Source organism: Clinocottus analis, unplaced genomic scaffold (genome assembly GCF_023055335.1).
Source record: "Clinocottus analis isolate CAN_PGR_092001 unplaced genomic scaffold, fCliAna1.0.p SCAF_25, whole genome shotgun sequence".
In the NCBI taxonomy this organism is placed as follows: domain Eukaryota; kingdom Metazoa; phylum Chordata; class Actinopteri; order Perciformes; family Cottidae; genus Clinocottus; species Clinocottus analis.
In genome coordinates, this window is record NW_027175987.1 from 578,659 (window position 1) to 605,698 (window position 27,040).

Genomic DNA, 27,040 nt, shown 5'->3' on the forward strand with positions numbered 1-27,040 from the left:
GCTCATTTGGAGAAACCCTTCAATCACTCAGCTTTACCTCGCTCCCCGCGTCACGTGGTGCGCGCCTCTGACTGGGTGGTGGGCGTGTCTTAAACAGTGGGGTTTCATTCATAAATAGTTTTAGCTTTAAAAATCCACATTAAAGTGATCCACAGAGGAGTTTCGTGTTTATTGGCTTTGCCCCGCTCCGATCCTGCATGGACCCGGCCAGTTGAGTAGGTGAGTGCTCCCTTTTTCTTGTTTCTTTTCTTTTCTTTTTTGCCGCATGCCCGCTGCTCCTCGCGCAACCTATTCAAGTCGTGAGCTCGATACCTTCCCCGTCGGTTGTCACCGGACTGATGGAAATCATGAGCGCCTGTGTGAAATATCAAGATGGCATATTGTATTAACCTCGCCGCGCTGCTCGCAGTGTCGCTGCGTTTTCATCCATTTCTTTTTTTTTTGGCTGTTATTTTTATAATATATATGCTAAAGTTCACCGTCGGCTTCATTTCACCGCGTGGATATGATGTGATTTGTGTCTTCTTGCAAACGATCTTATCAGCCAAACCTCCATGAGGAAACAGCTGCCAGAGACGAAGCTCATTATTTTTGTTCCGGGAAGGGAGAGGAGGGGGGGACATATTGCTGTGCCAAGCAATAAAAAAATGGGATGTTTTCTTTTGTGCAACAGTTGTTTTTCTACTAGGTTATTACAATGTCCAACATGAACCATTGCATCCACATGTTGTTCCTCTGAGGTGTTTTGAACGTGGGGCGAAATACCCCCCCCCCCTCCCAAAAAAAAGCTCCTCGAAGCGAAACCGATGCACAGTACATGTACACCAGTAATGCAGCTGGCATGGAGAGACGGAAATGTTGTGAAGCATGACGGGATGTGCCTCTGCTGGGACCCCCGCGTCTCACCATCTGCTCAGGCGAGCCGGCAAGAGAGCAATCCTCCGGGTTTGAACCCCCCCAAAACCCCGATGGAAGTGTTCTCAACAAGTACCAGGCTGCATTCATTTCCACTGCTCACTTCTTCTTTATTATTCTGAAAATATGCGCAGCAACTAGGTGTCAAACTGTGTTATTGCAATTAATGAATGTATATTGAGGCAGAAGAGAATCCTTCAAAGAACACGCTCTGGTGTTTGATGTCATCCCTTGTGATGGACTACAGTATTTTTTTCCCCTCCCCAGTCTCATCACCTTTGACACAAACTGTACAGGGATACCTGTCAAGTGATCTTTTTTTTAAAGGTGCACTTATGTAACGACAAACTTATTTACCCAGGTTGAATAATCAATCAATATCAGTCAACCGGCCCGAGGCCCGGTGGGCCAGCCCTGAGGTGAGGGGCTCAGTCGGCTTGTTTGGGCTGAGGATGCTGCAAGGGAGCTGAGGAGGAGACTCCTGAGCCACAGCCTGACACACACACACACACACACACACACACACACACACACACTCACACACACATATCCAGCGCTGGTGCTGCTGCTGCTGCTTCTGCTGCGCACTGCCCTGCATCAGGGTAAGACGCTGGGCTGGTAGAAAGCAGGATGTGGTGCAGCGAGGCAAAGGGAAGCGCGCTGGTCACAGCCTGATGTGTTTCCCGTAAATGTATTTGGGTTTTTTTTCTTCCGTTCTCTTCATGCTTGGACGGTAGATCAGGGAGGTAGACGGGCTGGAAGCAAAACAGCTTGGCAGCAGCTTACAGGTTGTGGTGCTGAAGTTGAGAGTGCTGCAGCGACTGGCAGGAGAGCAAGGAGCGCTGAGTGCTGCTGGCATGTTGCTCCTACCCTGCTGGGTGAGTAGCTCTACCCAGGCTGTGTGTGCCTGTGTGTGTGTGTGTGTGTCTGTGTGTGTGTGGGGGATGTGTGTGTGTGTGTGTTTGGCGCAGCAGTAGCTGTATTAATGGCTATGATGTGTAGGAGCAAACGCATAGCAGCAGCGGTAGTGGAACTGAGCTGCTGGAGCCAGCGTTTAGTGAGAGCTGGTGTTTCTCTCTCTCTGTATGTGTGTGTGTGTTGTGTGTGTGTGTGTGTGTGTGTGTGTGTGTGTGTGTGTGTGTGTGTGTGTGTGTGTGTGTGGGAGGTAGGTAGGTAAAGAGCCTTCAGGCTGATATGGAATTACGGGTGATGATTTACAGTCGAGATGTTGGCATTTGCATCTTCCGTGGGATTCAACACATGCGCAGAAGCACACGCCGTACGCACACACACACACACACACACACACACACACACACACACACACACACACTCACACACATCAATATTTGTTTTCTGCTCCAGTCTTTTCACGGCCGTGAGATGATTTTTTTCTTCTATTGCATCAAACAGCGCGTTACGAGACATCAGACGTCAATAACTGGACAGCAGAGCCGTGCGTTATTCTTGTGTTACGCGTTACAACGCAATGTAATGTTTGCTTCACATTTGTTATTAACACAGTCACAAAAACAGTATCTCTGCTGGCTGACTTTGTGTTTTGATGACCAGTTCTGGTAACAGTCATTTCCTCTGCGTGTGTGTGTGTGTGTGTGTGTATGTGTGTGTGTGGGTGTGTGTATGTGTTATCTCTCAGGGGGACTCTCTAGTTGGCCTGGACCATGAGCAATGAGTCTACCGTCTGGAACATCCTACCAGAAAACTCCACAGTAAGTCTGCCTTTCGTCACCAGCTTATTCTCAAACTTCCTGTGTGCATGTGTGTGTGCGTGTGTGTGTGTGTGTGTGTGTGTGTGTGTTGTGTCCAGTTCCCCACCAGAACCATGCGTTCCCCTCATATGCCCTTCTGGCCCATTGACGGGCTAATAGGAGAACATCCTGACCTGGACCTGACATAATTTAATCTCTGATCTAATCAGCTTTAATTTCCCCTCTCAGAGAAATTAAGATGTGACGTCGGAGTCCAGCGCTCATCAACACTTGCCGTGCGTTCTCCCTCGGAGAGTTGTTAAGATCCGGAGGCGCTGTTTTCTTTACACAACGTCGGTCGTCACGCCTCGCTGGTTCTCCACGAGAGAACAAGGCGTGCTGTTGTTCTCTGCTCTCCCACTCGTGCTGCCGTCCATCATTTTGTTTGAACCGTTTATATTTCTGCTCAGAGGATGAAGGGAGACACTTTCTTTGCTTGTAACATTGGATATATATTACAAAAAAGAAGCAAAAATGTAACTAATTAAAGGAAATAAATAAATCAAGACGACGGGGGATTTAATAAGAAACTCAAGTTAGTGCATTTTGTCAAGAAAAACGTACATTTTCCTCAACAAAATCAAAAAAAAAGAATTACTGACATGACTAAGAAGTTGTTCATGTATTATGTATGTGTTATTTCCAGTAATCATGTATTTGTTTACTCATTCACTGATTCATATCTTAATAAATCAAGTTAGGCTTTTCTGCAGTAAAAAGTGCTAGCTAGCTAACTGCTAGCTGCTAGCTGCGAGCGCTGAACACCAGTTTGCTTTAAGGAATAATTAATAATGGACTCGAGCTAACGCAACTACACCGATGAACGCTTCCTGCCACTCACAAAAATAATATGGACAAAACGCATCTTCTCGGTCGAGGCGGCAGATGAGCGAAGGACGCGTCGTCACCGTCGTCTACTTACGCGGGAGCTCAAGCGGTGGATCGAATCAAGTATTTGTCAATAAATAAAGGAGGAGAGATTTTAGCACGTCCTCCTCCTCCTCCGTCAAAACATGCTCATCCAAAACCAAACTGAGTTATCTTTGGGACCGCGGAGCCTCCGCCGGTGCTCCTTGTGAACTTAATCCACTCAGCTGCATTCCTCCCTGTGAGAGCTCCCCCAGAGCTTAAGGTGCACCGTCGACAGGTTAACAGCTCCGGCATTTATTGATTCATTTCACTGTTGCATTTATAGATTCACTTTATGCAGGTCGGCCAGCCGGTGGGTCTGAATCAATCTGTTAAGCCGCTCGCTGTTGCTGGGAAGGCGAAACAGCTGCACAGTGTTCAAATCAGGCGTTTCTCTGATTACATGACGAGCACGCTTTTTTTTTTTTTGCATGACCGATACATTTAAGATAAAAACACATTTATTTCAACAATTGAGAACAATGTGCAAAAGGTATGAATAAGAGTCACATTCTATGAATGAGTAGAACAAATACATTAAAAGGAGGAAATTATTTGGTGACAGAGAAACATTTTTTCTTCCTATTTGTTACTCAGTTAAGGGACTCAGAATAAAAAACACATTAAAAGATAATAAAAGTTAACAAATCGAAAAACTTAATAGCATTTCCTGTACAAACACCTTAGCATCATAGTACTGTATGTATGACGGATTTAACATGACACAAAGTAATTATGTGCTCATAAATAATAATTCTGCTGACGCGCCGAGCGGCCATGTTGGATTCTGTGGCCCGACTCTCCGTCCTAATGGAAAGCAGCATATTAACGCAGCATTATGTCCTAATTCTAATGTGAGGCTTTTAGAAAATGTTGTCTCTGTGAGTCGAGAGTACAGACGTGTTTCCACCGCTCGGGGAGGATATCAGTTGACGCTCATGTGGGAAGCTTTTTGCTTTACTTATGCTTCATCCCTTTTTAAAGGCCCAGGACGACAGCGACCTCTCTTCCTGTTGCATCTACTTCACTTCCCCTCACTGCCTACTCAGGAATCAGAGTTGTCCTCCTCATCGGTCAACAGATCCGTCGTTCCAGCGATACAAAGCTGCATATATGCAGACATGTGGCTGGTAGAGGACCGGAACAGGCGTCTCTAATGATCTACTGATATCCACCTTTTGCCCTCCCGTTTGTCTCCCAGGAGATCCCGTTAGTGGCCGAGGAGCAGCAGGATGGCTACAGGCTCCTCCTGGTGATCCTCTCCTTCTTCCTGGTAGGAACCGTGGTCTTCATCGCCGTCTTCCTCATCGCCTTCCGTCGCTGCTGTCGAGGAGGGCCATGCTGTGCCAGGTGCGGAAAAAACTTCTTAGGTGACGCTTATTTGTGCTGTACGACAAAAGCGATCGGAATCCACGCCGAAATACATTTCCCTGTAAAGGTTATTCCCCCGATGCAGGTCTGTTGTGCATGTCCACAGCGCTGTAAACGTGCATAATAGACAAGGCTCGTTCAGTTGGAAAAACAAAGCAAACAACTTCCTGTGGATTCTGCCGGTTCGCTCCTCCCAAACCATCTTCAGTACGAGTCCGATAACAGACAACGACCCGTTAAACAAACAAAAGCGTCTAAAGCTGTGTTGCGGTAGGACGGTAGAAAACATTATGTAACCCTAAAAGAGAGACATGTTACTTCAGGACAACGTACTGCATTCACTCATGAGGCAGGTCAGCTGTTTGACTGTCACTCCCCGCGAGGGCTGTCGTGAAAAAAGGCCTTTGCTGATGAAAAACACTTTGGGTAGTCACGCTTCGTCTCTCGCCGCGCTTATTCAGCGGCAACGTGGCCGCCCCTCCGGACGCTTTGTCCCTCTCCACAACAGCACGCATCATCAAGTACACTTGAATTTACGAGGGCGCACCAGCAAGATGCAGATAAACGGAAGAGCACAGAGGAAAGGCGAGGCTCGCAGGAGGCAGAGCCGAGGAGAGCCGGGCAGACTGGTACAAATGATGAGTGTAATGAGATTTCATAGCAGCCATCGGCGGTGATTAATCTCGCATCGGTGCCCAGCCCTGTGTGTGCGTGTGTGTGTGTGTGTGTGTGTGTGTGTGTGTGTGTGTGTGTGTGTGTGCACGGTGAATACGCACACACACTCACACACACAAACACACACAGTGTGAGGGAGCGGGAGCCACAGAGGAAATGAAAGACAAGAAGAAGCACAGATCTGGGTAGACGGAGAAATCCCTCAAGTCAATTCACACACACACACACACACACTCACTCACACACACACACACACACACACACACAGGCAACCCGTATCCCTGCACAAAGAAAGAGAACTGTGTGGCAGGAGCTTTCAGTTGCTGGTTTCCGCCTCATAATAAAACTATAATAATAAACTCTGGGCATGTAGAAGCTTGTGTGAAGCTAAAGGGGTTCACAGGAGGCCCTGAAAGAAGTCCGCATGCCTCGTCCCCTAAACAACGGCACCCTTTTTGTGTCTTCTCTGAGGTCTGTTCCCTTAAGGACGAGTTGAAGCGTGCAATTCAATAAAGCAACCAAGCTATAACAATCCAAGAGCTCCTCCGGCCCCCCGAGGGTGATCAAGTTTCCGGCAATGATTGAGGCCCTCATTGATAACGCAGCCGGGCCAAGCAGACATCCAGTACCGCGGCCGTGTCTTTATAGGTTCCTTGTGGGTTTTTTAACAGTAACGCAGCTGATGGGAAAGCCTTGTGCTGTCGGGGTCCGTGGGGTTGGACCTCGGGGGGGAATACCTTCACGGCATTGATCTGAGTGTTTCTGTGTGTGCCTTCAGGGCCAGCGATGACCCCGAGAAAACCAACACCACCTACGTGGAGGAGCCTCAGCCCACCCATGGTAAGAGAGAAATGGACAAAAGGGGAGCGCGGGGCGGATAGGGAATATATAAAAGAGGCGAGTAGAGGGAGGCGTAATGGAGACGGCCGGGCTGGGAGATGGAGGGATTGGATTGATGGAAGAGGGGGTATTTTTAGCGCGTCAGCACAAAATGTGTAATGTCTTTTCCATTAAAATATTGTGATCTCGACCCAATTAGTTTAAGTAGCTGCGCCACTCCTTGGAGTTTGACATTTTGGGGCCCGACGAACGTCTCGGGTGCGAAATGATTTATTAAAAGCGAAGCATCAGTTTGGCACCAAACTTGCTTTTGTGAGGCTTTTTTGTTTCGTCTTTTTTTTTTTTTTCCGTCAGCAGTTTGCCGCATTACCAAACTCGCCCTCCACAGAGGTGTCTGAACATCTGATGCTTCACTTCAGACTTTTTAAAATATTTATTTCGGAGGGTGTGTTATGACTTCAGCACACAGTTGAAAGAGATCTCATCAACTAGCGCATATACAACAGGCGAGCTATGGTAATCCCATGATATATCAGATGAATCACCACCTATTATGTGCACATAAAATGTGGAAAAGCAATAGTAGAGCTTGGTAGGTTATTTTGTAACCTGATCATGGTTCAATTTTAAATCATGTTGCACCAAACTCTAAAACTAATAATCCAGTTTGTCAAAGAAAGTCGAGGGACAACCTAATTGAGTTTTATAATGTTGCTGTTGAATTAATCTCAAGATACCAGTTCAGCAAGTAAGCTGTCATGGAGCCGAACAGAAATACTGGACAATACTGTGGAAACAGTTCTGTATATTTTTTATTTGGTATTACTCCATTAATTTGGCTAACCAGTTTTTCTCAAACGAGTAACGTTATGCTAACCGACGGACTCTTTAGCTAGCGAGTTACCAACAATGTAATGATTTTTTCAGGAATACACAGCAGCTGAAATTAATCCAATTAGAACTGATCTTAAAATCTATAAATCCCTTTTTGATGCAACCCCGCCTAAGAGTCTGAAGGCCCTGCTGGCAGCCGAGGCAGTACTGCTACCATGCTAACTGCTAGCATGCCGAAGCTCGGCATGAACAACGCTTGCCGTGGTCGCCATCTTAGTTTTAGTGTTTTGCGGGTGTTTGGTCGCTTGTTTGTGTGTCGCTGAAAGAGTGAAAAGTCACAGGGCTTCATCCTCCTGAGGACCATGAATGTTGTTGAGATGTTTCCAGGGAGCGCTAGCATGTCTGTAGCTCCTGCGTAACCGTAACACTAACCTGTCGCTCTTCCTCCTCCGTCTCTTTCCTCTCGGGTCTCCGGTATAGAAATCACCATCAGGGTGGACGAGTCCGACTGCCTGTCGATGGCCAGCTCTCACAACCAGGAGACCGAGCGCTTCCTCTCCACGGGCACCATGGGCCGCCGCGTCTCCTTCAACGAGGCCGCGCTCTTCGACCATGGCAAGAAGGCGCAGGAGAAGGGCCGCAGGTTAGAGAGCCGGCGGACACCGAGGCGCACATTCGCGAAGATTCACATTGACGTCCTTGCGCTCCATATTTTACTGCTCTCCGTGATCAAAGGATGCCCACATTTAACTCTTTATCTCTTTATGCATTAAGCAGGCAGACGACGCCAAGAGGTCTCACCCCTTCTCATTATTTCACTCCCCTGCTTTTCTCTTAAAGCCGGGAGACTGATGTGCAAATACTTCAAAAGGAATTATTCTGTGTGGCTAAATGTAGGAACCAGTGCAACTGTGATGGGTCTGCATCAGACAGTTCCCCATGGCTGTTTGTGCAAGGACAAGCGTCATCCAGAGTGACTCACCTGTTTTGTTGCTTTGTATTTAAAGGGGACAAATTGTAGAAAGTGAGATTTGCATGTGTTTTTTTATACATATACCTACGCTGTATAGATGTTATGGAGGTATAAAACGCAGTAAGAAGCCGTCAAGACTTTGTTAATGAACCTGAAAGCTGTGATCAATCAGAGCAGACTCCATAGACAGTATATTATAGGTCGCCAGGGTGTCATCTGTACCTTTGTCACCTGCAGTTTTGAATGCTCAAATATGGCATTTTGGCCACCGCCATCTTTGTTAAATCACAGAACGGACGTTACCATATTTGGAGTGCGGATAAGAGACAAAGAGACTGTATACAGCTGTGGTAGCAGCCTGTCAATCACAAGGTAGCCCCGCCCTCAAGCATACAATGCTTTAATATACCCTAAATGGGACGAGGATTTTCTAAATGAACATCATGCTGAATTGAGGAAGACTTGAAACTAGCAATTGAGACCAAAAAAGATATGTTTACTGAGGTAATAAATAAATTATTGTGGGTCGCCGCCTGGTGGCCATTAGAAAGAATGCAGGTTGGAGGCACTGCAGCGTTGGCTTCACTTCACAACCACTTTGTTTATTCAGATGGACAAAAGGGGAACAATAAAGTGTTTTATGAACATCAAAGTATGTAAACATGGAGTAGAAATACCCGCATGGCCCTGAAAAGGAGCGCGATACGTCGTCTCTGACTCGACGTCGTCCTCTCCAGGTACACGCTGACCGAGGGCGACTTCCACCACCTGAAGAACGCCCGGCTCACACACCTGCACATCCCCCCCCCGGGCCTCAAGATAGTCACCATCCACGAGTGCGACTCGGCCGAGAACAGCGTCGCCATGACGACGCGCCCCGTCGCCAAGTCGTCCCTCTCCATCTTCCAGGTGACGACGGCCCTTTAGCCCGCTTTCAGTCCCCCGGTGCATCGTTTTTTATTGCATTCGTAGCTTTCACGCAAACATGAAATACACACTTACTCTGAGTAACTGGATTAATCAGCAGAGCTTTGGCAGAACTCACACACTTTCAACAACCGATTTCAAAAGGGGTAACAGTTATTTGTGTGTGTGTGTGTGTGTCTGCTTCCCTTCAGCCGATGCTGTGCCCTCTGCCGCAAACGGCGTTGACCAGCCTGAGTGTCAACCCCAGCTGCGCCCTCCCTGGAGACGCTCTGAACTCGGTGGTGGACACCACTCTTGCCCGCTGCGCCAAAGAGCCCACCTCCAGCTCCGTAAGTCGCCCCCACACCCCAATAAAAACTGCCGTCAAATATTATGCGTGCAAGTGACGGCGAATATATATTTAAGTTCGGCACGCCGCACAGCGATTCTCTCCCGGGAAAAAGCGTTTTAAATGGTGCAAATATCCCACAGCGCACCGTGTGAGCGTGCATACAAGTTACCTGTAAGAGCTCGTAAGAAGTGTGTTGAGTCAATCATTTGTAGGGCGGTCGATTTATAGTCACTCAGTGCGGCAAGCGGCCGTGCAAGCAGCCAGCAGACCAGTGAGTCATACATGAGGACTTGAGAAGAGGGTCACGGAGCCCGAGGGTGGGCCGACAAGAGCGATGGTTGATGGGTAAACAAGGGAGCCTGTGTGGAACATCACTGTCAGAAGGGATTAAACACACGGCACCAGGCTTGGCGACGTTTTCTTGTCTGACCGCCGTCTGCCTGTCTGTCTGCCTCAGATCGAGATGATGATGGCCGCGGGGCCCCGGGGCAGAGGCAGCAGCGTCGGTGTCGGGGAAGGTGCCGCGGTGAGGAGCGGCGGCGGGGCCCCTCTCGGTGGCGCTGGCGCTGGCGGCGGCGGGAGCCAGGGGGGGCCCGTCCTGCAGTTCTTCACCAAACTGCGGCGCCACGCGAGCCTGGAGGGGGCCAGTCCCTACTTCAAGATCAAGAAGTGGAAGCTGGACAGCAGCCAGAGAGCCTCCAGTCTGGACACCAGAGGTAATGGACCCCTGATATAGAGGAGATGGAGCTTCACATTTTTAGAAACAGTCGGTGCCAATGTAGCAGCAGGGGGGCGCGACTGAGAAACATGAAGTGGAGTGATGTGTTTTCTTCTATTTATTTAGTATTTTTCTGGCAATATTCCCTCGTTTCCGAACAGACAACAGTTAAGCAGGGGGCTCCAGCAGCCAACTGCCTTTTGTGCTGCTAAATACACACACACACACACACACACACACACACACACACACACACACACACACACGCACACACACAGACCTACAGGACAGATGGCTTAGTGACGTAAAGTTTGGTCTTCCAAGTCAATTTCAGCCCCTGTCTAAACCGTCCCTGTCAATCTTGCACACACACACACACAGACCCCCCCCACACACACACACACACAGACCCCCCCCACACACACACAGACCCCCCCCCACACACACACAGACCCCCACACACACACTTCTCCCTGCGCTTCCCAAAGGCTCAGTCCTCCAATCCCCCCAGAAACCTTCGCCGCCTGATGGAGGCTTTCTCCTGAAACAAGTGTCCCTCCCGCTCCGTCCCCCCACGCCGTGAACGTGGCGTGCGCTGCAACTCACGGCTCCCTCCTCCCTCGTGTCTGTTGCGCGCCAGGCTCTCCGAAGAGGAGGCAGTTCCAGCGGCAGCGAGCCGCCAGCGAGAGCATGGACCAGGACGACAACGACGCGCACCACATCGACCTCATCCAGTACTTCGCCCGCACCCGGGACGCCGCCTACGGCGCCGGCCACCCGGCGACGCGCCTCCTCTCGCCTCCCTCCACACCGCCCCCCTCCCTCGGCAGGTATCTTTAATTCCCTTGCCATTCATCTCGTTCACTGCTTTGCTGCCTTGCACTCATTTTTTTTTTTTCCTTTCCTGGGGCTAGAAATGGCGCGGTAACGTCGTACAGCGAGAGACGGCTCCGACGTCCCGACTCTTCACCACTTTGCTTGAAAATAAAAGTGCACTTTTATGACACAGAGGGGTGCAATTACATTTGAAATTAAACCGAATCGTTGAGAAGAAATACGGGAAAGGATGTTTTGCAAACGGTCCTGTTTTCAATCCCATTCAACTCAACCAAAACCCAACATGCTCTGTCACTACTGTGTAAATAAATACTATTCAACCACCGGCTGATTTGCATGTAATGAGATCCCAGTAAACCAAAAACACTTCCACCATTTGGAGCCAGATGTAAGGGGATTCCAGAGTGCACTTTTCCCTTTTTTTTGAAGCGGAGAATCGGGACGCGGGGCTTATTCTGGCATAGGAAACCATTCCACCGCTGACATGGTCTGATAAAGTCCACAAAAGGGCAAGAGGGGTTCGCTGCGATTCAGTTATTTTAAGTTCGCAATCATAGCATCGCAGATTCCGCCCCCGATATTAGCTTACAAACAAAAATAACCAATCTCCCAGAGCAGAACTTACATGGCTGCCTATTAGATTAAACAAAATCAACATTTCCTGTATATGTTTGCAGATGTTTGTTGTTGAAAACACACCCAAAAAAAAAAAGCAATTTCCAGGAAGCCGCCGTGCTTCTCTAGCCGCGTTCCTTACAGTGTGTGTTTCTTTAAATTAGCGGATGAAATAAATGCAGATGGAGAGATTCCCAGCATGGCATCAGTATGCAGCTAAACTCAGATGGAGGACATGCGACAGCGGCCATTGCAAGTCATGACAACCATTCTGTGCAGTGTGAACACAGCCACGTGTCAGATGAATGTGTTATCCAGGTTAAATGCTCTGACACCGACGCTCCGTGTGCTCCTCCCCCTTTCCTTCTCTCCTAACTATTGTCCATGTCTCATCTCGTCCCTCCACACCTGTGTGCACGCTACAGGGTAGAGGTCGAGGTGATGGTGGAGCCCAGCTGCAGCCACGGAGGACCGGGGGTGATTGGCCTGTCCCCCGATCCCCAAGACGAAGCACTGTCCCTGGCAAGAAGGGAAGGCGCCGACCCCCCCGACCCGCAGGACCCCCACTCCCTTTACAAAGACATATGGAGCCTTCGCGCCACACTGGAACAGTACGCCGCCTTCGACCAGAGCGCCAGCGCCGACCGCAACTCCGTCTGCAGCGACGCGGAGAGCGTGAGTTCGCTGGGCGGCCGCGCGGAGACGGAGAGAGGCGGGCCGCCCGGCGACCCGTCCCAGGATTTAGGGGACGAGGCGGAGGGCGGCGAGGGCGGCGAGGACGTCTCGATGGACGCGGGTGAGCGGCGGCCGGGGCCGACGGAGGGAAGGAAGAGGAAACAGAAGAGCACAGATTCCGAGCGGGGCGGCAGCGACGGGGAAACGGGGACTCGTAAGCTGCTGCAGATGGACAGCGGCTACGCGTCGATAGAGGCTCCGTGTCGCGGGCCAGAAGACCTGCGACTGTTTGGCGGCGGCGGCGGCGGCGGCGGCAGCCCGAAGGACAGGACTGCCCACGAGAAACGGCACCACTTTACCAACGCGGGGCGAACCGGCACCGTCGGCGAGAGCTTTGAGTCTCGTCTCTTCGAGGAGGAGCTGGAGGACGAGATGCTGCTGGGCGCCAGCGGGGGAGCGTCCGTCGCAGAGACAGGTGCCGGTTCGCTCGGCTGGGCCGGTCAGGCGGCCGCGCCCCGAGAGGCCGCGCAGCCCTCGCCGCCGCCGCCGCCGCCGCCGCCGGCCCTGCACCGCCGCGACTACAGCATCGACGAGAAGACGGACGCCCTCTTCCACGAGTTCCTCCGCCACGACCCGCAGTTCGACCAGCAGGAGTCGCCGCAGATGAAGAAGCACCGGTCCCGGGTCCACCTGCGCAAGCAGTGGCAGCGCCACAAGCAGTGGAGCGACCCGGGCGTCAGACACTTCCAGACCTCTTTCGACCGGCTCCGGGCGCCGCTCAGGAGGGGCGACAGCGTGAACTACCCGCTGGACGCCAGCTACCACGGCACGCTCCCCCGCATCGTCAGCGCGGCCGACGAGGAGACCGGCGAGGCGGGCAGCGACGCTCCGAAGGTAGAACCGATGGCCGCCGCCGCCGCCGCCGAAGCCCGGTGGAAGGGCGGGGCGCAGGGCGCCGCCGTCCGAGACACGGAAGACGGCGCCTCCTCTTCCCCGCCGCCTCTCCGGCACGACGGCGAGTCCCAAGACCCTCAGGAGGACAGCAGACAACCGGCGCTCCCCCCCGACCCGCCGGACGAGCGCTCGCCCCCTCAGCCGCCCGACTCCTCGTCGGGCTACGGCCCGCAGACCATCGCGGCGGAGCTCACGGACAAACTGACCGCTCACCTCGGGGAGCGGCTGTACGCGGGCCTTCGCAGGACCAAGGACTCGGCCGCCGAGTGCGCGGCGGTGGCGGTGGCGGCCGCGCACGCTTCTCCGGACCACAGCCCAGTGTAGCAAGGGCTCCAGGCGCCCTCCTCTTCCTCCTCCTCGTCACCGTTCGCTCCCGCCGACGCGCACACTTTCCCCCTTTCCGTCCGACTCGTCTCGCCCAACGCGTCTCGGCTCGAATGGCGTGTTGAACGGGGGGCGGCGCGCGTTCTGAATCACCTGTCATACCGCTGATCCACTGGAACTCATGCCGTTACGAAGCTGTTCATTGTTGCCGTTTTCAAGACGCATCCAATGCAAGATAATACACAAACGGAGCAAACACAACAACAACAAAAAAAGATATGCTTTTAGTGATAAATGTTTCCTCATTAATCGTCGCTGTGTCTGAGGTCTCCGTCCGTCCCTGGCTTCCTGTCTCCGCTCTCCAGTTTGAATCACTGAAGCCAAGATGGCGTCCACTGTGAAACCAGGTGCTATTAGATGAGTAGGAAGCTACAGATCTGAACACGCATCAGTGGGAAACTAGTAGTTTTATCAGTATTTATGAACTACAAAATGATCTGAAATACCTGAATACGTAATCAAAGCTCTGTGAGGCAAATTTAAAGGGACAGCTCACCCCAAAATGTCAACGACTTGTGCCTCTTAGCTGTCGCGCTCGTCCGTCTAGAGATGCCGAGTGTCGGAAACATGGAGAGGAAGTAGACGAGAGACTCGTGTTTGTAGTTTATAGCGGTTTTTTTTCCGGCTGCACTGTCCCTTTAAAGTTATTCCCAACCTGTGGAGGTCCCGAGAGAAGTCTGAGAGGATTAAAGGATTAATTACAAACAGTTGTTTCGTCCCCGCAGAGCTTCGTCAGTCTCATCTATTCTTGTTGCCAACTTTGTGGCAATTTTCCACGACTCCCATTTTTCCTGAATGTAACTCGCTCCGTAGGAAGATGGCGTCCGCGTTCTTCATCGCTCACAAATCGTTGTTCCAATTGCTGGAAGTAGCCCTCAAGTCATTTGTGGTCGGGAAACATTATAAAAAACAAATTTCCTCTTTCTTTTGTTCGTTTCCACGATTTGTTCTTATTTTCTGGGATTCACTCATTTTTTAAAAATAATTTTAGTTTTTTTTTACAAATTCTACAGTTGGTCAAAAGCACCAAGATGAGAAAAATAAATCTCTTATTTTCACAGTCAACACAACAATTATTATTAAATATCTGGGCTAAAGAAATATTATTGGTCCACTGATCCTAATTTCAACATTAAAACTATATTGTGTTCAGCTTCTAAATGTATTTTAGACAACTTTATTTTAGTTCATTTAACAGTAACTGAACTACGTATGATGTTTCATGAGTATTTGCACACGGCATAGCACCTGCCCTTATGTAGTGTTTAGGGGGAATGACCCGTTTTAATAATAAACATCATATTTTTGTCTCTTAACTTGTAGAGAGCGTTGCTGCATGAGGACACAGAGAGCTGCAGCGATGATGTATTTTTGTAGGCCGACCTGAATGTTAGCGTCGCACCGGCTCCCTCCACAAAAGAAGCCAATGGGATTTTCCCCTAGTTTCATTATTGAAGACAATAAGCTCCATTGCAAACGCAAATTTACAATCCGAACCCATTTTTTTAAGATAATCGTCCCAAACGAACCCCGACTTTTATAATGTGAAAGCAACGCGAGGCTGTGAGCGAACACACCTGTGAAGCGGAGTCAGTCGACCTTTACTCGTCTCTCTTAGTCGCTTTAAAGACGCTTCAAATCAAAACCAAGAGCATTTAATGCCGTAGAACAAATCGCAAAACGTCTGAATCTCGTCCTTATTTCAGGCATCTTGACACAAAAAAAACATTCATCAACTTTGAGACGACTCGTTTCTGGGTTTTAGGACCTTTTTTAAGGTTGCAACAAGCCAAAAAAGGTTGGGGACCACTGGTTGAGATACACAGTTAGCAAAGTCCACAAAGGTTACGGTGATGAATGAGGCGATCGTTCAAAGGGAAGACGTCCTCTCAGTGTCCTCGTCCAGAGTCTGACTGCTCGCGATGTTTGTTGTTGTTTGTTCACTGAGAAATGCTTCTGTGTGACAACTGTGTTTATTTTTTCGGGGTGAGTTTATTGCTTTTTATATATGTGTGTACGTCTGCATTGCTTCAATGACAATGGACACTGAGAGCGTTTTGAAGGTTCGAAGAGGACCGCTTCAGAACCGGCGCACCTGGGGCCGGCCGACTCGCGGCATCACGACTCTTCAATAAATCACAGACACCTGACAATAATAATTCTCCATAAATTACGACCTTTTGCACTCTGGGGCGTCGACCTCCGACTGGGCCTCGTGCACGCGTTTACAGCCTCCAGGCGGGACCAGACGGCTGCTGTTTGTTGAGTTTATAAGGAGAGGCATGCTTTCTTGTGCATGAGGGCTCTGAGAACAGGCTGTATTTTGTTTCCGCATTCGACATCCTCCCCTCCTCCTCCTCCTCCTCCTCCTCTTCCTCTTCGTCTCCTGAGAAAGTTGACAGTGCAGTGGAGGCCTCCCCTGAGGCCGCGAGAGCTTTTCACTTCCTGCCGGCTTATAAAACCAGGCCGGACAAAGACCTTGTTTGTATCTAAGTCCCCCTTTATTAGTATTTTCTTTTGGCCTCTTATTCGGCCGCCGCCGGACAGCAGACCGTGTCCGCTCCGTCGTCGTCGGCAGCACGTTGATGGGAACGCAGCCACGCTCATGAGATCTCCTTCTCCGAGGGGCTGCTGGGCTTCCCGTCTCTCCGGCGTGCAGCGAGGGGAGCCACCGCACAAGATGGTGTTGAATATTAATCGTAAAGGGGAAGGAGTCCCCCCCCCCCACACCTTCCTCTCATCCCCACGTCTCCCTTTCCTCGGTCTTTTGAGGCCGCGCAGCAAATCCAACTCACCGAATAGAAAACCCAGACAAAAAAAGCATTCTCCTCTCATTGTTTGGGTGTGATAAAGATGATGACGATGCTCCTTTCCTGTTTACCCAGATTAAATCTCTCTCTCTCTCTCTCTCTCTCTCTCTTCTCCGCGTGACAGCAGGATAAGTGCAGATGCTGCGTTCCTCATTAGGAGAGCGACCAGATAAAAGGAGGTGAACTCACACACAAAAAAAAGGGCGCAGACGAGGAAGTGTTATGTCTTTTCTTTGCTCCCCCCCCCTTTTCTTTCGCGAAGGCCCCAATCACAATAATCCACCGTGAAAGAAACGACGTTCTTATTGTGTTTTTTTTTTTTTATGTCGGCGATAATCAGCAGAAGGGAAATTAAATCCTCCTCTATCACTTATCACGGGGCTGATGCGTCCCCCGATGACACTGATTGCTCTGCAAATGCTGACGGGGCTAAAGAGAAGGGAAGACGGCTGCGCTCGCCCGCAGATCCAACGGCCAAAAAAATGTCCGACTCGACGGCAACGATCGGAAAAAAAAAAGAAAAACGGCCGCAAAAGGGGCCGCTTTTCCGTACATGTGTACAAAGAAATTCAACGTTGCTGTGTATACAAGCACAATGTCACGAGAAGCTAGACTAAATGGACGTCCTCTTTTAGGTTTAGACTGACGCTGTACAACTGGGGACACTGTGGTAACATAATGGTGTTTGCGTGCTAACCAGTAGCCTGTCCAATGCATTGATGCATAGCTGTGCGTAGGTCTGCATGAGAGTCAACATTTTAGTTCAGATCTTCATGTCTTCTCAGAGTCGCGGTACCAGAAGGGACGCGTAGTCACTGCTCGTTTGTTCAACGCAGAAGTCGAAAAAACGTCGGTACGACCAGAGATTTTTGTACTTTTAAGAGTCATGCTAGGATGCCGTGATGAGACTTTGTGAGATTTATCCCTTTTAAAGTAGAAGTATTTCTGTATTCCTTGCTTGTTAGTAAACCGCTTAATTTAATCAAAGGAAGAAAAAAAAGATATATAAAAGATGAGCTTTCTTTTACAACTTTGCTTTTGTTGATCCAAATCAATTGAGCCTTGAGGGACCAAATTATCCACACACACACACACAAAAACAAAGAAAAGGTGTTATTTTAGGGTTGTTTTCCAATCTGTGAATAAACGAATGAAGCTAAAAGTGTTTCCAACTCGCTTTATTTCAAGGGGATGGTCGGTAATCGAGGCGTGGGAACGGATCGCAGATAAGGTTCCCTCTCATGAATCTCATTTCATTTCTTTCTCTCTTCCTTGGGCTCCTATTGATTTCTTGCCTCTCCTTATCACCTCCTTCAGATTAATTGGAAAGAACAGCCGAATCCAGCCAGGCCGGGCCAAGCGTTTAGACGGTAATCCAGCCGGACTACGATGCCGACGCTGTAACAAAGTCACGTCAAAGCCAACTGCAGAGTGTTGAGAGAGGAGACGGCGATGCAGAGAGCAAAGTCTCCCATACAGTGTAGTGGAGCACGTCACAACACGCTAAACATGAGGAAAAAAGCTTGTTGCGATCCAAACATGAACCCCTTTTGTTGATTTTTTTTTGCCATGTGCACTGAAAAACTGCATTACGGCACTATTAACTTTAATAATAAAATATCTACTTGAGCACTTCACAGTATAAAAATGGCAAACGACATACATGGATCTATTTATACTGAAACAAAAGGTTATGAGCAGTTCCACACAACCAATATGAAAATGATTAATTGTCTCTTCCGCACATGTAGCCATGAAACATGTCGGAGTTACACTTGAGTGTTTTATCTTAAGGACCAAAATAGCGTTGAGTTATTAATTAATTACAATTGTCAAAGAATGACGATTAGCTTTTCCTTAAAAATCAATGAGGAAGAACAACAAGCAGACAAAGCAATAAGAAGAAGGCGTAATGTTTATTAAAACAAACAGTCTGCAGTCGCTTCTCTGCCTCCAGCTACATCATTTCATTTATTCTCTTGGAAGAAGGCAATTTTCATAACATCAAATGTTTTATCTTCTTTGAAATCCCTGCCAGTCTACTGATTTAATACACATCACGATGCGCTTCATACTGACAGACTGCAGAGGGAACACGCTGGAGGAAAAGGGGGGGAGTCTCAGACTCTCTCCTCTGTGTTGGTTTCTCTCTTTTGCATCATCCCGAGCCTTTTCCTCCGTTGTTCTCCGTCCGCCAATCGCTGAGCTGAACGCGCTCAACGGTGAGCCGACGCTGCCTTTGCAGTGGGGGGTTTCCTTCACAATGTGAGGGTACGTCGACGGCTGTGAAGTGTGAAAAATCCAGAGTTAACCACCTTGGTCACATACCCCATGTGAATGAAAGCCCCCGAGCTGAGTGCAGTGGACCAACGGGCACTGTGAAGCAACAGCAACTTTGTCTCCAACACACCGACATACACAGATTCAGACACTCAGAAACTCACTGACATTTGTAATACTGACACCTTAAATTCCCGTCACAGAACAAATAGCCTTATTCAATATGTCATATCATACCCGTTGAGATAAGGATGGCAATTAATGTTGTTGTTTCGACATTGTCGATTGTTCAAACCAAGCGTCAACCTCCGCAGAGAAAATAATAAAGCCTAAAAACTGCAGTTCCTCGAGTGGCCACTTGAGTCTGTCTCGAAAAGCGAGTTAATCCCCAAAGAAGAAAGCTAGTTTACCGCCTGGTTTCGGTCTCGATATAGATAATGTCTCCGTTAATGACAACTGCGCTCAGCCGTTTGAATCATATTAAGGATTAAAGGCCGGTGCCTTTAAAGCCGATAGATGATGTCAGTCACAAAAATGTACCCCTCTGCTGTGTTGGGTGCCTTTTGGAGAATTATTTAAAGCAATATCAGACACAATATGACTTGCTATGCGGTTCATTTTGACTTCCTGTATGCCAATATGTGTCTGGATGACATTACACAGGATCTGTAACGTCCGTGTTTCACAGAATCAACGTTACCGTTAATCTGACAGAACATTATTTGAGTTGTACCTTGTTTTTCCAATAGGTTTCACAAACAAACATGTTATGTATCCACAAAGTATCCTCATACAACATTTCTTGTGATATCTTATGAAATAGTTACTCCTCATTTTTTCCACAATACAAGCCAATTTCTGCTCGTTGCATGCAGACGTTTTTTTTTTTAAAAATAAATTTCCATCGTCATAGGAAACAACTAAATTAGGTTAGGCAACAACACTACTTTGTTTGATAAGATCGTGATCTGGGTTAAAGTAACTACGGAAGTGTGACTTAATAAAGAAAGTTACATGACAAATAAATCAACCTTGACCTCTTGAGTTACACGGGGCACAAACAGCCGTTTCATTGTTCAAAGATTTGATTTTGTTTGACCTATCGACCTGTCTTGTATGGTTTTTTAAATAGTCTTTATACTTCCCGGTTCATTAATGCATGAAATACATACAAGTTGATTTTGATGAATATCTACAAATTACTAGTATTCATTTTAGATATGGCTAGCGCTGTATGAGAAAAGCTTGCCTCCAGATATGGACCCCTGTGGTTCCAGAAAACCAAAATGGCGACGGCCAGAGCCACCCTCCTCGAGCTTCACTTTCGCTCTGCGTAACCTAGATGTGACGTCACAGAGACTACGTCCATTTTTCATACCGTCTGTGTCTGTTATAACCGCAGGAAGAAGAGGACCAAACATTTTGAGATGGCAGAGGTTACAGCTAAAAGGTTGAAAAAAAAAATGTCACAGAACAAAAGCTCGCTCAGATGTTTTGTTAGCTAGCTCAGATGTTACGTTAGCTAGCTCAAATGTTATGTCAGGGCTTTAGCTCCGGGGACTGAAGTTGTGACACGGCTTTCCCGCTTTTTTTTTTCTTTTCACATTAGCATGAAAACTAAACCGTCTTTTTAGCTACCGGGGAAGTCTCACAGAGAAAGACAAGCCACAGACACTCCCAACAAAAATCCCCATGAATACAGATGTTGGGAGACGCTTCAGCTGTCACGCTTTGTTCCAGCTCGGTGCGGTTGCATCACTCCGCTAAGCCAACCCAGTGTCGCGTTCAGTCCATTCACAAAGCAAAGTGTTGCTCATGCCGTCGAGAAGCACAAATTGAGATGTTGATGGTGTTCCCTGCTTCGTGCCCCTGCGTCACACGCCCGCCCACACATCGCACATTTAAGGTCTACCCCTCCACACATGAATGAGCACATATTTGCAATTCCCCTCCACCTCTCCTCCGCCTCCCCCCCCTCCTGCTACAAGACTGCCGTAGTCAGGGATGTTTCTGAGAGGAAAACCCTCTCTCTCTCCCTCCCTCCATCCCTCCACCACCACCACCTGCTCCCTCATTCCCCCTCCACCCACGCATTAACCCCTCCTCCCAGATTCCCTTTTAACGAGAGCAGCTCCAGGCGGCGGTCGAATGTGCGAGAAAATGCCGATGACTCACAGGTTTCCTCTCGGCTCACGACTCGGCGGCGATTCTATTTCTCACTTATTATGTGCGGCTAAATAAATGGGATGCCAAACGCTGATAAGTGTGAAATATTGTCAACTGCTCAGACCTCAGATGTGCGTTAGACAGAACATAAAGACACTTTTTTTTACTAGTGTGGTTTTGTAAATTGCACAGGGAAATAGCACAGAGCCAAGTTATTACTTTTAACTTATGATGCCTGAAATAGGAGGGAAAGGTAGTTTAATGAACAATGGCAATATTACTATTAGATATGTGGCGGTTGTGCGTGCAGATGGATGGTGATGGAGGAGAAGAGGGGGGCGAGGGTGTCTTTTATTCTTTTGGAAAAACAAATGGAGGACCGGGAGACTCCACTAAAGCGTCTAAGCTTGTGCGGCTAAATGAGTGATGGAGAGAAAAAGGATGGAAAGGAAGAAAGAGAGGGAACATGCAGACAGTGACAGACAGATGAAGGAGAGGATGAAGAGGAAGACGGCGAAGGAAGACGCAGATCTGGCAGATAAATGGGCCCCTTGCCAATCAGGAGGGGAAGAGACAGTGAAGAAATTAAAGCAAGCAGGAGAAAACCCTAGAAAGCTGATTATGCAGCATCTCCTTCCCACGCAGTCTGCCCACGCTCCCTCTCTCCCCCACCCTCCTCCTCCTCCTCCTCTTCTTCGTTCAGGATTCTGCTCCATCCATCCCCCCCCCCCCCCCCCCCCTCACCTCTCAGGGGGATGGAGCAGAACTCTCCAGCTTTGTTTGTTTTTTTTAAACACGTAGACTGAAGCTTTTGGGCTATTTGTTACACTTCGCGATGAGTTGAAGGACAGAAACGCACCCACACACACGCAGACGTGAGTCCACACGCCGGTGAGTTAGCGCGTATCGATCGAGCAGCCGTTAAAAATCCCATTTGAACTGTCGTCGTGCCTTTCATTAAGGCTCGGTGAGAGATCCGGCCCGGGCTCCTCATAAGTCAGCTGATGACAGAAACAGTGTTTATAAGGTTGAATGTGTGGACTGATAGTGAAATCGGGTTGTTGTGGGGGTTTCCTCGCCAGTCCTGTGTGCAGTTACTGTGATTACAGCTGAAGGTGGAAGCTCCTTTGTCCGGATCTCTGTCTGATCCTGCAGATGGAGAGATTGTCTTGTTCACCTGTCACACACACACACACACACACACACAGACTCCTGAGTGCTCCAGTCCTGTTTAAAGGAACCTTAAAGGGACAGTGTGTCGGATTTAGTGAAACGTAAACACTCCTTCAAGATAACCTTGTGAAAAAGTAAATACTCCTTCCAGATAATCTTCTCAAAAAGGCAACCCGAAAGAAGAGAAGTTTCTGCCTTTAAAAAAGACAGCGGTAACGTGAGCCACCGGGTGCAAAAGTCTCTTTTTAGTGTTTGGTTTGTCCGTTCTGGGTTTCTGTAGAAACATGGCAGTGCAACATGGTGGACTCTGTGGTTTCTATGACCGGCTCATTCTTAGATAACCAAAGCACAACAATTCTTAGCCCCTGATTATTTATTATACACTAAAGGGAAACAGAAATGAGTGTTGCGTTCCAGACCTGCTCGTCGATGCCTCGCGCCGGCCCTTTAAGACGACCTGAGAGAGACGGGGTCAGGGCTGAGGTGGACGCAAGACAAGAGTGACTCACTACGTCTTGGGACTTCCAAAACATCAACACCGATGTCAACAGTTTACCACCGGGATGTGACGAGAGGATTATGACGCAAACGATCCTCCTAATCCAACATCAATGCCCGGCCAGGTGACACGCGACCTGAGGAAGTGAGGGATGAATTAAGTTGCTGAAGATATACACACATACACTGAAGAAATCCTTTCATTTTATTCAAATGTAATTTATTTAATACTTTAATATTTTATATATATCATATACATAACATACATATATAAAAAATATATTTATATATATATTTAAAATGTATTTTATATTTGTATTCATTTATATATATTTATACATATATATAATATGTACACATATATATATATATATATATATATATATATATATATATATATATATATATATATATATATATATATATATATATATATAATACAATAAATTGGTCTGAGACTGATTGATAAGAAAAGACGATTAAAGCAGCTTTGCATACATATAAAATTATTCACAATTAATTGTCAATATCCATTGCAGGGAGTAATATACAGGTACAAAAGTAATAATAATAATAATAATAATATGTCCTCTGGGTTTTGGTTATATTTGTTTCCAGTTTTAGTTTGTAAGTCCTCTCTTTATGTGTCTTTTTTTTAATTTACTTCCTGCCTTTGTTTGCTTCCTGCCTGCGTGGTTGTCTGCCCCGCCCCCTATGACCTCCACCTGTCGCTCACCTGTCCCTCGTCGCCTCCCCCCTTTTACCTTTGACCTTTGTCACGCGTGGCTTTTTGTTTGCCCCGTTACCTTTGTCTCTGACTTCGTTCATCTGCCCTTTCTCGTCCACTGAATCATTCCCCCGCACCAGCCGGCCTGCGTTCGTATACATCTGCTTGTTTTACGTCCGTCCGCCGCCTCCGCACTCCAAACCGCCACATAAACAAGTCCTCGGTAAACTAAAGGCCTTGACCTAATCCCATTATGTTTGGAAATCAGGTGCAAATCAAGAAGAGCAGACAGCCTCCGTGTTCCACCTCGCCTACAACTGCAAAAGCTCATTTTACACTCGTCCAACACTGAGTGTCAATTAACCGACGATGAGGTGTTTGTGATTCATTTCGTCTCATTACAGGAACACAGGAAATAACTCCCCATAATGGCGTGTTTCTCCTCATTTGATCAGGCAATTGTTCTTGGAAGAAAGAAGAGTGTTAGGTGCCCTCTTTCCTCTGTGTTTTCCTTCTTCTTTTTGCCTCCCCCATCTCTTCTCGCACCACCCGCCTCCTTCAGTGTGCCTCTCAGCTGTGGGTTCACTGATTAGCCGGATCCATAAATAAGTAATCAAAGCGAGAGCAGCGACATTCGGCTCGCCCCTTATATCAACCAGCTCTATTGTGCACACACACACACACACACACACACACACACACACACACACACACACACACACACACACACACACAGACACACACCCCTTCAGCTCCCCTATTAACCCGTCTTTATGTGTTTTATTGGAGAATAATCGAGAGACAACTTGAGCCAGTTTATCTCCTGCTCTGATGAATACAACAGTAGGAACAACAGTGATAGTAGTGTGTGTGTGTGTGTGTGTGTGTGTGTGTGTGTGTGTGTGTGTGTGTGTGTGTGTGCGTGTGTGTGTGCGTGTGCGTGGGTGTGCGTAGGTGTGTGTGTGTGGCCGAGGGACAGTGGGATCGGGAGAGAAAGGGAAACATACAGTCGGTGCCGAGTGTGACTAAACTGACTGCAGCAGAATGACTCACACTGTTGCCATGGAAACCTAAAGACACGCTCTCCTCGATATTGTGAGATTTCAGCTGCTGGCGAGAGGAGGGGGGAGGGGGAGGGGGAGGGAAAGGGGGGGGGGGGTGGAGGAGAGGGGGAGGGAGGAGGGAGGAGGGGGGATGTAAGGTGTTGTTTCTTTTTTTTTTCTTCAGAAATCATTGCGAGAAAATGGGGTTGCAGAGAGCATGAAAGCCTCTCTCTCTTTAAATAAAGCCAAAATACTCTCTTCTACAACTCTCTCTCTCTCTCTCTCTCTCTCTCTCTCTCTCTTCTTTAAAAAAAAAATATATATATATATATATATATATATATATATATATATATATATATATATGAAGCAAAAAGGAAAAACAAAGCCGAAATACTCTCTTCTACAACTCTCTCTCTCTCTTTATCTATATATTTATATATATATATATATTTATAAATATATATATATATATATATATATATTTATATATATATATATATATATATATATATATATATAGACTTACATACAAATGAAGCAAAAGGTAAAAACAAAGCCAAGATACTCTTCTTTCATATCTCTCTCTCTCTCTCTCTCTCTCTCTCTCTCTTTATATATATATATATACACACATATATATATGTATATATATATATATATATATATATATATATATATATATATATATATATGTATATACACATATATATGTGTATACACATATATATATGTGTATATATACATATATATATATACAGTACATATATACAAATAGAGAGAAAATACACTCCTCGTACCACACCTCTCCCTCTCTCTCTCTCTCTCTCTCTCTCTCTCTCTCTCTCAGCACTGCAGTATGAAAGCCAGCGGCCCGTCTCCTCCACATCGTGGCCTGATGTGTGTGTGTGTGTGTGTGTGTGTGTGTGTGTGTGTGTGTGTGTGTGTGTGTGTGTGTGCGTGTGGGTGTGTGTGTGTGTGTGTGGGTGTCCAGCTTGCCGTTGCCCTTGGTAAGTTCGAGCCATGTCGGATGAAGTCTGGCCTCCGACCACAAAACTAAAACCCTTTAGAGTTAATCACGAGCCGTCTTAGTTATTCACTCTGCTTGTTCTCCCTGTGAAAATGGAACGACTGGAGTTAGCAATTAACCTGCAAATACCACGGAAAGTACTGCGCTTCAGGTTAATTATTCCCAATATGAAGAATATACTTTTTTACTGGTCGTGGATTTGATGGCGGCTCATTACCAGTTTAAACGTCCCACTTTCTCCATAAAAAGAAAATGAATATATAAACATAATTTCACACCACGTAACACACCAGCGTGGAACGACATATTGCTCAGTAGAAAATCTGTCGGCACGGACGAGAAAAAAAAAAGAAGGGATTTTGGGGCGTTGCTCATGTTTTGAGTGATAAAGTGTTGAAGCAAAAGGAGTTCCTACTCCAATGTAGAAGAGCCTTCATAGAGATAAAAACCACAAACACAATCTATTAAAGGAAATATGTTCTTTAAGAATTTGGAGTTGGAGCAGTTGATAAAATAAAGAAAATGTATATTTTAATTCCATCTCAATGAAAGAGGTGAACTGGTAAATTAAAAATGAGATTCATCCAAAACTCAAATTCTTAGTATTGGTCATTTTTTGAGAGGAATGTCATCAAACACACAGTTTAGTAGAGTCATGTTGTGGTTAACCTTCTGACGTTAGTGCCGTTAGCAAGTGGCTAACCCCTCAAAAACAACCCGAAAATGATTCGAACCGTGTGGAGTGGTGGAGTTATGAGCGTTAGCATTAACGTTAGCGTTAACGTTAGTGTTAACATTAGCGTTAATATTGGCGTTAGCGTTAGTGTTAGCGTTAGCGTTAAGGTTACCATTTACATTAGCTATACGTTAATGTATAGCTAACTTCACACACAGGCACACACATACACACACACACACACGCACACACACACACACACACACATGCCAATGTGAAGAAGGGTTTATGTGGATTTCGCAAAGTAACAGATACATATTTAGAAAGGTTGTAGAATGACTGATAATTGTGTTACCGCCGGCCGAGAGCAGTTTTCACGATTTTACAGACGTTTTAGTCGAAGCAATCAATCAATTCATCATAAATTTGATTTTACTTTGCTTTCTGAGACACTGTCTCTACATCAAGTTCGCCTTTGCTTCATGTTGTATGATTTCAAAAGACATTGCTTTGTGGCGTTATAGTATAGTTCTATCAACTGGAAATTGCAGTAAAGTACAATTACAGTAGTTAATTGTTTTTGTTATTTACAGCAACCTGCTGGCAACCACGCTTCCAGTTGCTTCCTTACTTGTGTGTTACTTAACTGTACACATTACAACAAAAACTAACAGCGACTGGGTGTTTTTTCATTAATCCTTCAAGGGAATACTGCAATATAAATACGAGGTGCTCTTTCTCTGTTCTCTCATAAAAGTCACACAGTCCTCAGCAAAAAAAAAAAAGGAAAGAAATACATAACCCCACTGGCCTCCTCTCCCCTCCCCACTAATAATGTATCTACAGTCGCTAAATTGCGTTAAAATAATATGTGTCCTCGCTTCAAATTGGAAAAGGAAGTAATCTAATT

General features: G+C 47.1%; 1 protein-coding gene across 3 annotated transcripts; it reads left to right on the plus strand.

The window, feature by feature from the left end:
- The first annotated feature begins 14 nt into the window (after positions 1–14).
- On the plus strand, positions 15–17,699 carry cbarpb (CACN subunit beta associated regulatory protein b). Of its 3 annotated transcripts, none has more exons than XM_068591451.1 (10): positions 15–219; positions 2,573–2,645; positions 4,795–4,943; positions 6,418–6,479; positions 7,794–7,956; positions 9,024–9,195; positions 9,405–9,542; positions 10,002–10,260; positions 10,903–11,092; positions 12,140–17,699. In XM_068591451.1, exons 2-10 carry the CDS (start codon positions 2,598–2,600, stop codon positions 13,665–13,667), a joined length of 2,709 nt encoding a protein of 902 aa, XP_068447552.1. In that variant the 5' UTR covers positions 15–219; positions 2,573–2,597; the 3' UTR covers positions 13,668–17,699. The 3 variants fall into 3 exon arrangements, with proteins under 3 accessions (XP_068447552.1, XP_068447554.1, XP_068447553.1); XM_068591453.1 differs by having other exon boundaries at positions 15–215; XM_068591452.1 differs by lacking the exon at positions 15–219 and adding an exon at positions 1,512–1,793.
- The last annotated feature ends 9,341 nt before the right edge of the window (positions 17,700–27,040 follow it).

Bases quoted from the DNA above. Each gene is read 5' to 3' on its own strand.
- cbarpb (XM_068591451.1), top strand. From the start codon at position 2,598: ATGAGCAATGAGTCTACCGTCTGGAACATCCTACCAGAAAACTCCACA. The intron at 9,196-9,404 runs GTGACGACGGCC...GCTTCCCTTCAG, and splicing joins CGTCCCTCTCCATCTTCCAG to CCGATGCTGTGCCCTCTGCC. The intron at 10,261-10,902 runs GTAATGGACCCC...GTTGCGCGCCAG, and splicing joins CTCCAGTCTGGACACCAGAG to GCTCTCCGAAGAGGAGGCAG.